Source organism: Cheilinus undulatus, linkage group 10, assembly GCF_018320785.1.
Source record: "Cheilinus undulatus linkage group 10, ASM1832078v1, whole genome shotgun sequence".
NCBI lineage: Eukaryota > Metazoa > Chordata > Actinopteri > Labriformes > Labridae > Cheilinus > Cheilinus undulatus.
The window spans coordinates 17,852,560-17,869,510 of NC_054874.1; the positions used below are offsets into that span (position 1 = coordinate 17,852,560).

Consider the following 16,951-nt stretch of genomic DNA (forward strand, 5'->3'; position numbering starts at 1 on the left):
AGTCTAAAATATCCTCCCATTTTTTATAAGTACCATATGGGATATTTCCTGCAGAGCATTACGTTAAATAAAAATTGTAAATATTTCTGTTAATGTTAGTGTTTTGAAACCATCTGTAGTTTTTTAGAGTTGGCTGGCAGACAAGTAATTTAGAATTTCAATAATTAATTTTTCTTTTCCAGGGCATTTTAATAGCAGAAACTAATTGGTTAAAGGATTGAAGAGAACAAATAGAACCGTATAGTTCAGTAAATTGGTTATACCTCACAAGTTTTCCCTCTTCATTAACAAGGTCATTTATATACAAAATACCAAATTGAAAAAGCCTCTTCCAAAACAGTGGCTTCCCTTCAATCGGGATATCGGAATTAAACCATATAACCTGCTGCAGGACCTCGTCTCTGCCCTCTGGAGGATTAAACTAAAAACACAACCAGCTTTGAATTACCTCTTTTAAAAACACAGATGAATTTCTAAGTATGTTTTCACATAAACCCATGTGAAAAGGCTGAATTTGCAAAAAAAAGGGTAAAGTCTTTTCTCGAATAGTGGATGAATACTTTCCAGTAACCTGGATAAAAACCAGTCCTTATTCAGATACATTTTTTGAACAAAAGCAGCCTTTAAACTAAGGCACAGCACCTGGACATTTAATAATTTGAACCCACCCACCACATAATTTTTGTTGTAGCTATATAACAGCTCTTTTAATCCTTTCTGGTTTTTGATTCCAGAAGAAACCAAATATCCTTTGTTCAAAAGTCTTGAAAAGTCTTGATTTGCTAAAATTAAAAAAAAAAAAAAAAAAACAAACTTGAAAATGAAATCAAAACGAATTTTGTCAAAGGCCTTTTCCAAATCAGCAATAAAAATCAGACCTGGCTTTTTCCTTGATTCATAATCTTCCATAAATTCTAACAGTTGCCTGATATTATTGCCAATAAAACGACCCTGAAAAAAGCCGGATTGATCTTGATGTATAATATCTGGTAACACTTTTTTTAGACGATGGGCTATACACTTAGCAAGTGTTTTAACATCGTAGCATTGCAGTGTGATTGGTCTCCAGTTTTTAAGATGTACTGGGTCCTTATATTGACCGTTTGATTCTTGTTTTAGGAGTAGGGAAACTAAGCCCTCTTTTTGAGAGTTAGACAGATAACCAATACTATATGTAAAATTAAAACAGGAAAGTAATGGTGCCTTAATAAAATTAAAAAATGTCTGATACATTTCTATTGGTATTCCATCTAATCCAGGGCTTTTACCTGCTTTAAAGGACATTATAGCAGAGTGGAGCTCCTCCTCTGTAATCAAGCCTTCACATGACTTGCCTTCTACTTTATTGTTATTTTACAGATTCTCACAGTTGATGAAGTGAATGAAGTACATCTTAAATTTTCATCTTCTGTAGAAGAGGTTGAAGAGAAACTTGAGGACATCATCAGGTACATTTCTACATGCTTTAGTAAAGTTTGCAACTAATGAAGGAGATTTTTCCTCATAGTTTTATTTAGTCAACACTTCACTTAAATCTTTCTCTCTTCAACAATTTTTTTCTCCATCTTTCAGAGTGTTGAGAGCTGCCACCAATGCTGCCATTGAAATTGTTTCTATGATTTCTGCAAAATCAACGTAAGTTTCTTATCTCTGTGACTTCATATCTAAAACACCATAAATAAATAAACAATGGAGTGTTTCCTTTTTAGATCCAAATCATGAACTGTTAGCTAGTGTTGATAGGAATCTTAAATGATCTCCAGCTGCAGACAGGCTCTTGTCCACTGAGTGGTGCTACTGTACTTGTAAACTTATTGTTGAGCATTGATAGAGGATTTCTGAGGAGGATAAGTGCAGCAACATAAGAAGATTGAAATAGTTCCTCTTGTCTCATAATGAATGAAAGTAAGTTGTAGTCTCCTCTCAGGACTGGAGCTATCATCATAGCACGTTTTGTCTACTCTGATGGAACGACTCTCACCGCTGATGATAAGGAGGAGATGATCTCTGATCCAGAATATTCTTCTGAGCTGGAAGACCTTGGACTTATAGATATTGTAAGTATGATGAGTTTGAGTGTGATTTTTTTAAGGGTTATCTGTTTTCAGGTTGAACTTTCTTTAGGTCACATTATCAGCTTGATAGAAAATACTCCATGGGAATATTTTTGTAGTGTCTTCTACCACAGCTGTTAACAGGCAATGTCCCACCAGTGAAACCTGACTAAAATGATTTCATATCAAAAAGTAGTTATAGTAGATCACTGAAATATGAATTTAGTATCTTTCGGTTTTAATATGTTTATTTAAGGTTTTATTTGACATGAAAAAGGAGCCACAGGTTGGACTTGAACCAGCTCCAAGTAGAGATATACAGTGCCTCCAGAAAGTATTTAGACTCCCTTCATTTTTTTGTTTTTCTTATGTTGCAGCCTGATGCTACAGATGAAACAAACAAACAAAAAAAAAAACATTTCTATTGTCACTAATCTTCACTCAACACCCAATCAGGACAAAGTGAAAACAGAATCTCAGAAATGTTTGCGTATTTATTAAAAAATAACTGAAATATCACATTTACATAAGTATTTAGACAATTTTCAAAAACACTTGAAATTTAGCTCAGGTGGCATGATTTGGAAAGGCAAAGAGAAGAATGATGTGTTACGGCTTGAAGTTTCTTTTTAGTTGGACCCAGAAGCAGACACAGACGAAGATCAACAGTTTTGAGAAGGTTTATTGCAGTGACTGGGGAATGGCAGGATTGATGGCCGGCTGGTAGGGTTTGGGTAAAGCTGAGGAGACTGAGATTCTGGCGCTGTTAAGGCCGGCTCAGGTCGTTTATGACAGCACCATGTCAGACTATGCAACAAAAATCTTGTCCCATCATGGCTGACAACCTGGCCACACTACAAGAGTGATCCTGACTGCTCAGCATATGCTGACGTCAACACTGTCTCCACAACAGAAACACTAAGTGACTGTAGCTGTCTTTTGCTTGTAAAAAAAGGAAAATAAGAAAAAATTTTGGATTGGATTATGGACAACAGTTATGGATGTCTCAAGAGGAGGATAATATGGACTGGCTCTCCTTCAGATAGAACTTAAGGTATGCATGTACTAATGTAAATACAATAAAATGTTCACATTAGTTATAGGGAATAAAAGGGGATCAAAAGTGGTAAATCTTGTAAATGATGAAGCAAAGATAAGGAGCAAATGCCCTCCTGTTGGTAGATGTCAGGATTCATGTTGTTGACGTCAGTTAAGGGTGTCAAACTATACAATGATGTACAAAAAATTCTGACATGCTAGTCTTGTTGAGTCGTGGCCATGGGGCGTCTGGGACACGTCGTTAATCATGTCACACTACAAGATCGTTAGTCGTTCCTGACTCACTAAATCGGGCTCAAGTTTTGACGATGAGCGATGACGATGACGATGTTGCAGTCGTGCTTAAATCTGGCTTAATTTGTGTAGTCTGAGCCGGCCTTTAGCCCTTCGTGGGCTGAAGAGTTACTTCAGGTGCTGAGTTGATGGCTTGAGTTCCAGGATCTGATCACAGAGAAAAAAAAAGGTAATTAGAATCACTGACAATTACAATAAAGCAGATAATTCTGAACTTTTAATGCACAGAGTGGCCAATAATTAATACCACAGAGTGGATGGAATAATCTGGCAATGAGTGGAGCTGAAACCAGGCTTCTTAAACTGAGGCAGATGAGTAGATGGGGTAAAGGAAATAAAGGCTTGAAATATTTCACTCTATGTGTAACAGGTCTATTTAATATATGGGTTTCACTTTCAGAAAAGAGTGTCAAAAAATATTGAACTTTTTTATGATGTTCAAATTTTTTGAAATGCACCTGTATCATCTAGCCCTCCAGAACCTTATGACACCCAGGTGTCACTTCCCTTTCCTTCCTTTGGATGACCCCTCCCATTGGTCATATCATTCTGTGCATCTGTATGTAAATTCTTCCTCTGAGTGACACTGCAAGTGTCCTGTCTTTTGTCTTCTAGCTGATCAGAATGACCACCCCTTTTCTGTTAATGTTCCTTTGTTTACCCTGTAAAAACCCTGCCTTTACTTTGCTCTGTGCTGGCTCACCGATGCTGTCGGTCAGTTCACCAGTATGCTCAGGTGTTCTGAAATGAACCTCACCTCACCCACAGCAAAGAAAAAATGGACATAGATGAGGTACAGACATGTATGAAAGTATCGGCACCCCTGGAATTTTTCCAGAAAAACACAATTTCTCCCAGAAATTGTTGCAATTACAAATGTTTTTGGTATACACATGTTTATTTTCTTTATGTGCATTGGAACAACACAAAAAATCTGAAGCAAAAAGACGAAATTGATATAATTTTACACAAAACTCAAAAAAAGCGGCTGGACAAAATTATTGGTACCCTTTTAAAACTGTGGGTAAATCATTTTATTTCAAGCATGTGATGCTCATTTAAACTCACCTGTGGCAGTAACAGGTGCTGACAATATAGAAGTCACACCTGAAGCCAGTTAGAATGTCTAAAAGTTGACTCTACCTTTGTGTTGTGTGGCTGTGTGTCACACCAAGCATGGAGAAGAGAAAGGGGAGCCGAGATTTGTCTGAGGACTTAAGAAGCAAAATTGTGAAAAAATATGAACAATCTCAAGGTTACAAGACCATCTCCAGAGATTTAGAAATTCCTTTGTGCACTGTGCGTAATATAATCAAGAAGTTTATAACCCATGGAACTGTGGCTAATCTCCCTCAATGTGGACGGAAGAGAAAAATTGACAAATGAATGCAACGCAGGATAGTTGGAATAGTGGATAAACATCCTCAGTCAACTTCCACACAAATTCAGGCTGTCCTGCAGAGTCAGGGTGCAAAAGTGTCAGCTGAGACCATACGTGGTCATCTGAATGAGATGAAGCGCTATGGCAGGAGACCGAGGAGAACCCCACTGCTGACAAAGAGACATAAAAAGCCAGACTGGAGTTTGCAAAAATGTACCTGAGTAAACCTCAATCCTTCTGGGAGAACATTTTGTGGACAGATGAGACTAAGGTAGAGCTTTTTGGAAAAGCAGGTCATTCTACTGTTTACAGAAAACAGAATGAACCCTACAAAGAAAGAATGCAGTACCTACAGTCAAACATGGTGGAGGTTCAAAGATGCTTTGGGGTTACTTTGCTGCTGCTGCCACTGGGTGACTTGACTGTGTGCAAGGAATCATGAAATCTAGAGACTGTCAAATGATTTTGGGCCGCAATGTAGGGCCTAGTGTCAGAAAGCTAGGTCTGCGTCAGAGGTCATGGGTGTTCCAGCAGGACAATGACCCGAAACATACCGCAATAAGGACCAAGAAATGGTTGGAGACAAAGCGCTGGAGAGTTCTGAAGTGGCCAGCAATGAGTCCAGATCTAAATCCCATTGAACACCTATGGAGAGATCTCAAAATTGCTGTTGCAAGAAGCACCCTTCAAATCTGAGAGACCTAGAGCAGTTTGCAAAAGAAGAGTGGTCCAAAATTCCCGTTGAGAGGTGTAAGAAGCTTGTTGATGGTTATAGGAAGAGATTGGTCTCAGTTATTTTTTTTTTCCCAAGGGTGTGCAACCAAATAATAAGTTGAGGGTGCCAATAATTTTGTCCGGCCACTTTTTTGAGTTTTGTGTAAAATTATGTCAATTTTGTCTTTTTTCTTCAGATTTTTTGTGTTGTTACAATGGACATGAAGGAAATAAATATGTTTATACCAAAAACATTTGTACTTGGAACAATTTCTGGGAGAAATTGTGTTTTTCTGGAAAAATTCCAGGGGTGCCAATACTTTCGTTCATGACTGTAGGTAAGTGTTTATCAACCAACTCATACAAATCTCATACAGATCACAGTGATGAGTGTTGAAAGGATCCCTGGCTATGAATCTAAGAGCAGAGAGCTAATCAGAGTCTAGCAGCATGTCTATAGACAATGTCACTATAATCAAGTACAGACAGAAAAATAGCTTCAACTAAAATTTTCTTATGATCAGGAGGAAAAGCAGATTTATTTGTAATTGATTTTCAAAGACCAAGATATTCATACACTGATACCCCTTCAATACTGTTACCAGAGAGTGTGGATAGTTGTAGACTGCTAAAATCAATGTTTAGAAAAGATCAGAAATTTGTTTTTTCTTCATTCATAAAAGTTTATAGAGCCATAAAAGCATGTTGTAGACTGTTAAAAGCAGGTTGAAGTTTTTCTACAGCCAGCTGTGCAGAAACAGCAGAGTAATGTAAAATAATGTCATCTGAATAAAGATGAAAATCACAATCTGTTAAGGAGGAAACAACATTATTAATATAGAATAAAACAGTCCCCAAAACGGATCCCTGTGAGACCTCTTTGTTAGAGATAAAAACTCAGATTAAATGTTGCCTTTACACCCTGTGATCTGTCATAAAGTTAACCATAAAACCAGTTACAAGCAGTTGAGTCAAACCCTGTGTCACTAAGTGTCTGCATTGAAAGACCATGATCAAACGTATCAAATACTAATCACTATAAACAGCAGCACAACACCTCCTCTTATCCATGTTGGAAACATTGTTATCATTAGATCAGTATGATCTACTGCTGTGTGCTGATACTGAGATTGTTCTGTCAGCATCACTTTCAGTATCCAGTCTTTCATGCTCAGTGAAGTAGAAGGTCTGAAGTCTAAGAGTTTCTAATGATGGGGTCAGCTCTTGTTGCTGATCAAAGTCTCTAGTTGGAGATAAAGTTTTTGCTCTTCTTGGGTGTAATGCGTGTCTTTGGTTTAAAGATTAACGGTATTGTTTTTTTTTTTTTCTCTTTCTCTATCTTTATTTAACGTCTCTGGTATCTATTCAGCTCAGTAACATCTTATGTTCACATCGAGTGTATTGTGCCTTTTTCTGACATCTGGAAAATGCTTAACAGGTCTGGGTTCACCCAGGTTGGTGGTCTTTGTGGATTTGTCTGAATATTAGTCATGTTTGTCATCAAAAGCTTTACTTTTGAATGCTAATCTGATGTGGGGTTGCAGTGCTCAGCCATCGGTTGGCCATCCTCTCTCAAGCTACATTCCTCTCTGAGACGATGCTGTCTAAAGCTACGCTGCTGTTTACAGCTGGTTCATGGACAGCCTCTATATCCCCCACTGCTGAGATTTCCTCTCTTTCCTACTCTCTTTTCAGAGGGACGGTTCCTCAGAACCACCAGACAAAACAGTGGAAATTGTGCTGGGCGTGCTGGGAGGCCTCATCTCGCTGGTGGCTGTTGTAATTTGTTTTATGTAAGTACTACAGAATTTTGAAGCAGTTAAAAACAATGATAATAAAAAAAAACAAAAAAAAAACCAAAAGGGTTCTAAAACTGTAACTAAAAATTTCATTTTTGTAGCATTTTAAAATGTCTCTATTTTGCATTGAAACAGTTAGGGATAATTGATTTCCTGTTTGGACAGAGACCTTCTTTTATTTTTAAAGAAAATAAGGAATTGATGGTACATCAAAGATTATGACATGAACTTTACCATGGTAAAATGAATGTGTTATGGGTTAGAAAAAAAAACAAAAAACTAAGGGTTAAAAGTTAAATTTTGGATATCACAAGGAGCAGATGACCTTTGACCTGTCCTCTGAGCTGTCTGTGAATTTTGGAAAGTGAAATGAGACATTAAGAAACAGTGGTAGACTTACTGTGCCTTTAAAAAGTATTCACCCCCTTTGATGTTAGATGTTTGGTTTTACAGATTAATCATTGTCAATGTAACTTTATTTTTTACACATTAAATTGTTTCTTTAATTTATTTACTTAGAATATTTTATCACATTTCATCCTGTAGACGGGGCGGAGCCATAAGGAAATCCATGAAGAAAATCATAAATTTATAAAAAAAAGAAAAAGAAAAAAAAAAAAAAATGCCACACTCACTTCTTGCACATTTGTTTGTAATCAATAAGTTTTAGAAATTATTTTTACCGGCAAATAGTGCAGACACCTATGTTTTGGTCTGACACGCATGACATAATTGGGGTTTTCATCCAATAATGCGCTTGGAAAAATGCCTTGTATTCAAAGTTCTGTCGTAGCTGTCAGACAAATGAATGGACTCATTATCAATTAATTTAATCTAGATAGTTATGTACAACCATATTCATCTTTATATGAGGTTACAGTAAAAAACATAAAAACAAATGCTTTGGTTCAGATAGCATTAAATTAAATATATAAAATATCCTCCATTTTTATGTGTTGGGAAGTGGCTGTCCCAAACTCTTACGCCTAAATTTCAATAAAAGAAAATGTCATTTAATTTTTTTTTTTATTTATTCAAATGGGTTTATTCATATATCTTTTTGATTTATTTTAATGGAAAGTTGAAAAATTAAAATTGATCTTGTGGTTTTGTTGTGAATTCAAGAAATACAAAAAACTGTCCCATGTATTCATGTCACTACCAAAACAAGATGGCTTAGGGTCTATCGGGGCCTGTTTTTAGCTACAAACACCAAAATTTTTACCAACAATAACAAGACTTCCTCTTTCTAGAGGCCAAATAGTGAGTACAGAAGTAGTACCATTTTTAAGTTATTGTGTTGCAAAGTCTGAAAATTCAAATATATTTTTTAAGACTGTCACTACTAAAAAAACATCATTTCTACATAAATGTTTATGCTCCTATTGAAAGTCACACCGTTTTTATCAGTCAGAAAAGAAATTTAAAAAAAAAAAAAAAAAATTCCGTTTGTACCACTCACTGCAGGAAAGTTGCTCCTTGCAGCTCCAGAAAGAGATCAGGGTGTGCTTCTACAAACCAGAGACAGGGACTTGGTGGCAAGCAAAGTATGATATCACTTCAGCTGCTCCAGAGATTATACACATTACCTGTCAAAACAACAATGACAAATCAGACACAGATGAAATGGGTACAGGCACGTTTGTGAAACAGTGGTTGAAGAGAAGCTCTTGGAAAAGCAGAAAGTGCGCTGTCCATCTCAGCTTAATATGCTCTTAAAAGACATAGTTAAACAAAGAGAGTGGATAAACAAGTGTCTTTCTATAAAGGTAAGATTTAAAAAGTCACATTCATTTTTTAAGTTTCAAACAGCAACATTTCAACAACACACTTTATGTCGACAGTCTGAGAGCTGAGGAGATGATCCATGAGGTTTCTGCCTTCTCCTCCCTTTGTTCCTCATCCTCATTTCCCTGACAGTGAAGGAGAAATGCAAGAGCCACAATCCTGCAGCCCGCCTCAAGTGGGCACTCGCTGTATTGTAATTTTTTGCACTTCAGCATTGGCTTCACTTTTGAGGACCAGGGGTTGCTACTTGGTCAATACCATAGATTTTGTACCAAACCAACTTTTTAACTTCATTGCATGGGCATCAGAAATTTCGGCAACACCATCACATGATAAACAAGCTGAGGTCACTTAAACAGATTAAAAAAAAAAAAGTCTTGATGTTCTTGTAAAGACATCATCACTAATCAATAATTTAGTTCTTTTAGTACCTTTACCGTTTTAATTATCATTAATGTGATTAGCATTATGCTATTATGATGATGCTATGCATGGTACTTTGCATTAGCTCACGCTACCCTTACTCTCACATTGAGTCGACATACGTTTGAACATGATGTTTACGGAACAAAGGAGCTTCATAGTCTGTTTGCAATAACACAAACTTACCTCTTACTTGCTGAATATCTGGACAGTAGCACAACGTTTGGTTGAGGGATTATGCAGGTTGCAGCTAACTGCTTCTGTTCTTCAGTGGTGAATACCAGCTCACAGTTTGACACAACCTCTGATTAGCTAATTGCACCCGCACTGTAAGAATCGTAGCCTGCTATAGGCCAAACACTATAAAAGGTAGTGGTGTTAGCCTGGAAGATTAAAAAACTTTAGATTATGATATTAGAAACAATGTGCAAGTATTTTGAGTGGCATTAAACAGAATCTGAATGATGTAAAATAATCTTCATAATTTGAGAAATCTGGCCCCTCCCTCAGTGGAGATCATTATTTTCAAAAACTAAAGCAAACACACAGTCTCAGCCCACTGCCTAGAGCTCCAGCAGGAAGGTGGAGGTAGCCAAAGCCATGAAATCTGCCAACATAGTGGTCCTGGAGAAGAAGAGGAGCTCTGATGTGGAGACAGTCAGGTAAACAAAAACCCTTTTTAACTCTGCTATGGTCTCACTCTCCCAGATGTAGCACTCAGCATGTTTCCCGGTGAACATTTCCTCACAGTTTGCTTATCTGCAGGTTACAATAGAGAGGTTACTTTCTGCTGCAAGAAAATGCTCTCTATATAGAATATAACAACACCCTTTCTGAAATGATTAGTTGTGCTTAAGGAGAATGATCTCTTCTTTTCTTCTTTTCTACTCAAGTATCAGCTCCATGGAAGTCAGTTTTAACTCTAGGACACAACCTAGAATGGTGAGTTTGCATTTCAAAGTATTAACTGTTTTAAAAATGCAAGTGTATGTAGTTGTTTAAAACCATATCTGCCCCTCATCAGAAGTGGATCCAGCTGAGAACAGGAAACTGGGGCTACAATTCACCAAAATTGGACAATAGAAGATTGGAAAAATGTCGCCTGGCCTGATGAGTCTCTGTTTCAGCTGTGACATTCAGATGGTAGGGTCAGCATGAAAGCATGGATCCATCCTGCCTTGTAGCAACAGTTCGGGCTGGTGGTGGTGTAATGGTGTGGGTGACATTTTCTTGGCACACATTGGGCCCCTTTGTACCAACTGAGCATCGTTTAAACGCCACAGCCTACTTGAGAATTGTTGCTGACCATGTCCACCCCTTTATGACCACAGTGTTCCCATCTTCTCATGGCTACTTCCAGCAGGATAATGCACCATTCTTGAACATGACAATAAGTTCACTGTACTCCAACGGCCTCAATCCAAAAGCGCACCTTTGGGTATGTGGTGGAACAAGAAATTTGCATCATGGATGTGCAGCGCACAAATCTGCAGCAGCTGTGTGATGTTATCATGTCAGTATGAGTCAAAATCTCTGAGGAATGTTTCCAACACCTTGTTGAAACTATGCCACAAAGAATTAAGAGAGTTCTGAAGAAAAAAAGGGGTCCAACCCAATACTCACAAGGTGTACCTAATTTAGTGGACGGTGAAGGTATGTTATGATTGCTCCCCACGGTTGGGACTTCTCTAAGTTGGACAGTAACTTCACTCAAAGGCATTCTGGGAAACTCTGCAGATTAAGGGATGATTGTCAAATAATCTGAGTACAATCACAGAAAATCTACAAAGTGACCGAGTACTATTTACTTTAAAAACTAAAAAAAAAAAAAGAAAAAAAAAAAAGCATCTTATCAGAAAACTATAGAGATTTGTGCTTCATGCACTCAATAAAAAGTTTGTTTGAGATGCTCTTTGGAAATGGGATTCATGAAAATGATGAATAAAGTGGCTGGGCCAGAAAACAAAGGGTTTTAAAAAATAAAGTCACTGCAACCACTGTACTAATGCCATACAGACAAAAACATTTCAGACTATTTTACAAAAAATAATACAATCGTTTCATTAACTGTGACTCAACATGTGTCATTACAAGCTGTAATGTTTGAACTGCAAAGTATTTCACACTGGCAGATGGGAAACTGGAAAAATAAACTATCCTATGGAAAGACATTAAATTGAACTCCACAACAGCAACCCAGCAACATTCCGATCTATTAGCATTGATCACATCCCATCAGGAAAGGAGACAGACAAAGGAAACCGAATCTACTGGGAGATTTTTGGATTTACAAACTACAGGCCACGAAACTATAAAAAAGTTACATTTTCATGATGTTTTTTGTAAATATTGTTTATCAGTATTTTAAAAGTTGAATTTCTTTTTTTTTTTTTTTATTTACATCATCTAACCAGTGGTATGTTATTTTTGCATTGCTCTGTATATGCTCTGTATATCATTGTGTGTATTTAACAAATTTATTAGACCACCCTAACCCTAACCAAAGTAAGGTTTATGCCACAGCTGCCCTAAATTAACAGTATTGGTAATTACCAAGATCATTTTTTTTATGTTTCTGTAATGGTTAATATACCACTATGTAGAAGCTCTTTAACCCAAATGATATTTTTAATGCTAAAATATAATTATTAGTGTTATCCATTAATTTTCAAATTTACTGATTTACAAAAAAAAGTGAAAAAATAGTAAAGGACACTATTATTCCTTGATTAATATGTCAAATTATAGTTATTTACTTGCATTCCTGAACAGAAAAATGAGTTTTAGTGGTTGAATGTTATGCTTGATTCATTTCTGACTTCTCAGAGAAGCAAGCTCAAACTTAGGTGAATTCAGTTTGAAATTCCTCATTCCTGTTCAAAATGGTAAAACTTGGAGAGCTCACTGAAAATGAAAGAGTCCACATTAAAGCACTTCATGATGCTGGATGGTCTCTGAGACAAATATGACAGGTAGTCTAATAAATTTGTTAAGCACTGTATGTATATAATTCTGTGGGTGAGTTTTTTTGCATTTCCACTGACCTGAATTAACACTATCTGATGGAGGTTTTTGATGTTTACAACCTCTGCAGGCCATTTACCTGTAGGCCCAAGTGGCATGTTGCTATTTGTCAGTATTGCTTTTAAAGAGTAGCTTGCTAGCCTCTGTTTGTTTGACTTCCTGATACCGAAATGTGCAAAGTGTGTTTTTAAGGTCAAAATGTGACCATGCTGTTAAAATAAAGGCATTTTAATATTTGGACAGAGAGTTTTTTTCTTGTTTATTCATCAATAGATTGTATCAATTCAGAAAAACAGGACTGAAACTGCAGTTGAAATACCTTTTTTTTTTTTGCATTGCAATGTTACCACAAATAATTTTTTTAAACAACCTTCAAATATTCAGTCTTCAGTGAAAGACTGCAAGTTTCACTTTGCACTGTGATGTCAGGAAACTGTTATTTTCTGACAAGTATTGCACCAGGTAGATGTTGTTTTGAACTGAAATTGCAATATTTCACTGATATGGCAGCCCTGTATCAGCAGCAGCACACCAGGAATCACTGCAAAAACTGCCAAAGAGGAAGAGAAGGACCAAGAGTTTCCTAGATTTTCTTCCCTACAGCAGATGCAGCGGACGAACACAGCACGGATGGGTGCTGCCCTGTGTGTGTGTGAACTAAAGACACACCCACAAACCTGTTCAATCAGAGAGAAGGAGAGAGACGGTCAGGTAAAAGATGTAAGGCAACAGCTGAAGTAAACAGTGAGAGTGTGTATTTGTAAGGCATATTATATTCATCCAGTCAGCAGCTGCAGCTACAGGAAACTTCAGAGTTTCTATGATTTTTATTTATCAAAAAATTTATATTAGACAAAGAAGGATAGACAGACTGTTAATCTGTGTAGTATGTTGATGTAAACCAGAAATTAAATCACAAATTATTCAAGTGGATAATTTAATACAACACTAAATTAATAGATAATTTAATTGCAGTCATAAAAATCAAATCCAGCAGAAGTTGTGAGATAAAGGCAAAATGAAATAAAGGGTGTAACACAATTATCTGGTGGAAATTAGTTTCAGTTAAAATCAGTGATGGTCATGTAGGTAACACAACCTACATAACCAGTTATATCAGTGTTTTAGTATCGAACTAGTATTGAACATCCATTAAAGAAAGGGTTAAAAAAAAAACTGTCTATTTTAATAAAAGCTTTTTAAGGACAAAAAACTGTTACCATCCAAAAACTTTATCAGGAGGTCAGGCCAGGAAAGAGTTCAAAATTAGAAATGATCAATCAGTGCATCTCTGATTTAAGTACAAGAGCATAAACTGTAGAGCAAAACATTTTTCTCAGAGATCCAGCATCTTAATTTTGCTCTCAATGTGCACTAGATTGATGTTACATAACTCAAATGTAAAAAAAAAAATATCCCGGTGAAGCATGCCCCCAGAAGGGCCAGGGTCTGCATGATCACAATGGTACCACCTCTGCCCAAATTTGTGCCAGGAAAAACCCTGCAGGGTTTTTGCTTTAAAATTTTTTTTTTTTTTTTTACTTTGCCTGAAAGCAAAATTTGAGTTAGTTAAAACTTTAATTTGACTTCAATAACCCTGACCCTAACCTGTGCGTGCATGTGATGATGGAGTGGAGTGCTCACAGGGGCCTTGAGTGGGCGGTGCAGGGATTGTGATCCCTCATTCTACTTCTTGCTTGGTCAGGAAACATGTCTTTATCCTCCTGTGTCTCCCTCTGAATTTAGACTTTTAATTGTGCTTTCTGTTTTCTTTGTTGATTTATTTATTTCTAACTAGACATAAGAAGCCATAATGTCACCCTGTATGAGAGCAAAGTGGTCCACATGTGAACTTCTTCTAGCCATTACATTCAGGAATATGCTCCACTAACATCCTCTGACCAGATAAAAAGAGGCTTAGTACAAAAAAATTGGCAGTGCTTCCTTGTACATTAATCATTTATGTTTACAGCCTCATGATAATAATCACAAGGATGATTAAAAGACAAAGACTCATAAAAAAGTTGGTGAAGGTGAGACTCACAGTTGAGTGTTGGTGGTGAAGAAACACCATCACTGTTTAAAGTGTGACTTAATAAAGAAGAGCTGGAACCAGACGCTTAAACAATAAACATGGGACTTCAGAATTAAGACCTTTGAGACAGCAGGATTCACGGTAAAGAACTTCTGTATTATTCATGTTCAGGTATTGAATTGTTAACCTGTCAATTGCTGCTACTGTATTTGCTACATGGAGAAAAAATTACAGAGGCCTACACTTTGATGTTACGTCCAGCTTAAAATTGATTTGTTTTTCTATGATAATGGAGAATCAGAATAATGTAAGGAAAAATTATAAATGAGATCAGTACAGTCACCATGATGTACAATGTACACATAAAATCGAAAATTTAGTTAATAAAAAATTCATAAACCATTAAAATGGTTTATAATACACAAGTCCAAAATCAAAATTATGTCTTAAAATAGCATGAAATGATGACCTGGGAAATTTGATGGTTCATAACAGAAAGAATTCTGCAGACTTCGAACCATTTCTGAATTTCAGAGAAAATATAAAGGTGACTCTGTGCTTTGATATGATAATATTATCCAATGAGGGAAAAACTTATTTAGAGCAAATTCAAAAGCTTTCAGCTTAAAACAGTGCCACCCAGCCATGCTCAGCATTACAATATGAAATGCTAATTTAAAAACTGAACATGCCAAATTTTACTATTGTATGCTAATCATTCATTTTTGTGTTGGTCCACAGTGATGGGTGACAGAAAGTTAACATGCAGTTGATTCACATCAGAAAGTTCTGGTCCATATGGAGGCTGTCTCCATTTATTTGAGTTGTTTGTCAGCAGAAGATGAGGTGTCTTTCAGTAACAATGTAACCTTTAGCTGGATTTTTTTTCTTGAGCTGTTCAAGCCCACAATATGGCCAAAATTATGCTGGGTTTAAATCTCTTTGTGGCTGGTTTAGATATAAAGCATATTTGCTAAAGAAAACGCATATTCACACATGCAGTTTTGCAATTTGCTGCCATGTCCAGTACTCTGAATTCAGAGATTTTTCTGATGGTTTTTGTGATTAAGGACAAGTGTACTGCCTTCCCAGCAGCAGGGGAACTGTGAGATGTCAAACAGCTACAATAGATTGCCCTTAAATGGCTGGATTAGTTTTAAAAGGGGGCATACTATGCAAAAACCACTTTAGCACCGCCCCCAAATTCAGTTGGCCCTCCCTGCTTGGATGCAAGTTCCACCCTCATCTCCTGATCTTCCTCTCAGCTGCCAGCTGAGCAGACAATTAGGAGAGCCACATCCATTTCCTGAGAGGGGCGGAGTCAGACGGCTCAGTAACATTTAAAGCTACAGACACAGAAACAGCTTGTTCTGAGCAGGGCTGAAACGGAGGGGATTATAGATGTGTAATAATCCAACACTGGAGTGGTTTTTCAGCAACAGACTTCACAGGCATGTTTTGGGGACCTCTGTGACCAATACAAACTTGTCTTACAAGGATAAAATATGTCCCCTTTAACTCTTTATTGACTATTTGTGTAGTTATGTACTGCTTGTTAGAACAATGAAAAATACTTTAAATGCTGCCACTACTAACCAGACATACCTGCATTTAGGTTCAAAGAGTGTCTGACCACAGTATTTTATGGCAATATTTCTATGATTTTCTATGGCTGTCAAGATAAATTACATTGATCACACTCAACTACAATCTACAATTAGTGCACTAATTCTTTTGATCGCAATTTATCGCATGCTTTAGTAGCCCTTTCAACAAACTGGTTAAACCACTGCAGCATCTCCCTGCAGCCACACTGGTGTAAAATAAGTCCACCACTGCTCTTTGATGTCTCATTTCACTTTAATTTCATTTCTCACAGACAGGTCAGTAGACAAGTCAAGACTCACCTGAACCTTGTGATATCAAACCCTTTTAACAGTTCACTTATTTCCTTTTCAATATGCAACAACTTTATTTTTTCCATGGTAAAGTCTTCATCTACCAATATAAGCAGGTCTGTATCTAAGCTCTAAGTCAGTTACCCCTATTTTAAGATGCAGTGGAAAAATCCAGAAATGACACATGTACAGTTTTAAATACACAATAGTGTTTGTTTTTTTTTATGCAATACAAAAGTTGCGATTAATCATGATAAACTGCAGAAAATCCTGAGATTAATTGCAATCAAAAACTGTGATCTTTTGACAGCTCTATTATTTTCCTATTCTGGCACCCTAAGGCATGAAGAGCCATGTCACCCTTACACCAAATATCTGGATTGCTTCTCTGTTTTTCTTCCATCAGGACAAGTGTGCAACTGCTGTGATGCAACTGTGACATCTATCTTAAATCTGTCTATATTAGGGTGAACCATTAGTCT

At 36.8% G+C, this 16,951-nt stretch overlaps 1 protein-coding gene and 1 long non-coding RNA gene across 2 annotated transcripts in view; both read left to right on the forward strand.

Moving 5' to 3' along the window:
• The window catches only part of LOC121516765 (cadherin-related family member 2-like), a 36,921-nt gene extending 29,622 nt beyond the window's left edge, over positions 1-7,299 (forward strand). The window contains exons 16-17 of the mRNA XM_041798176.1: positions 1,928-2,057; positions 7,198-7,299. Coding sequence (XP_041654110.1) covers positions 1,928-2,057; positions 7,198-7,299 — 232 coding nt within the window. The remainder of the gene's footprint in view (positions 1-1,927; positions 2,058-7,197) is intronic.
• Positions 7,300-10,056: 2,757 nt separating this feature from the next.
• Positions 10,057-10,951, forward strand: LOC121515872. Its single transcript, XR_005992426.1, has 3 exons — positions 10,057-10,174; positions 10,406-10,454; positions 10,537-10,951. It is a non-coding gene; the product is annotated as an uncharacterized LOC121515872 (long non-coding RNA).
• The last annotated feature ends 6,000 nt before the right edge of the window (positions 10,952-16,951 follow it).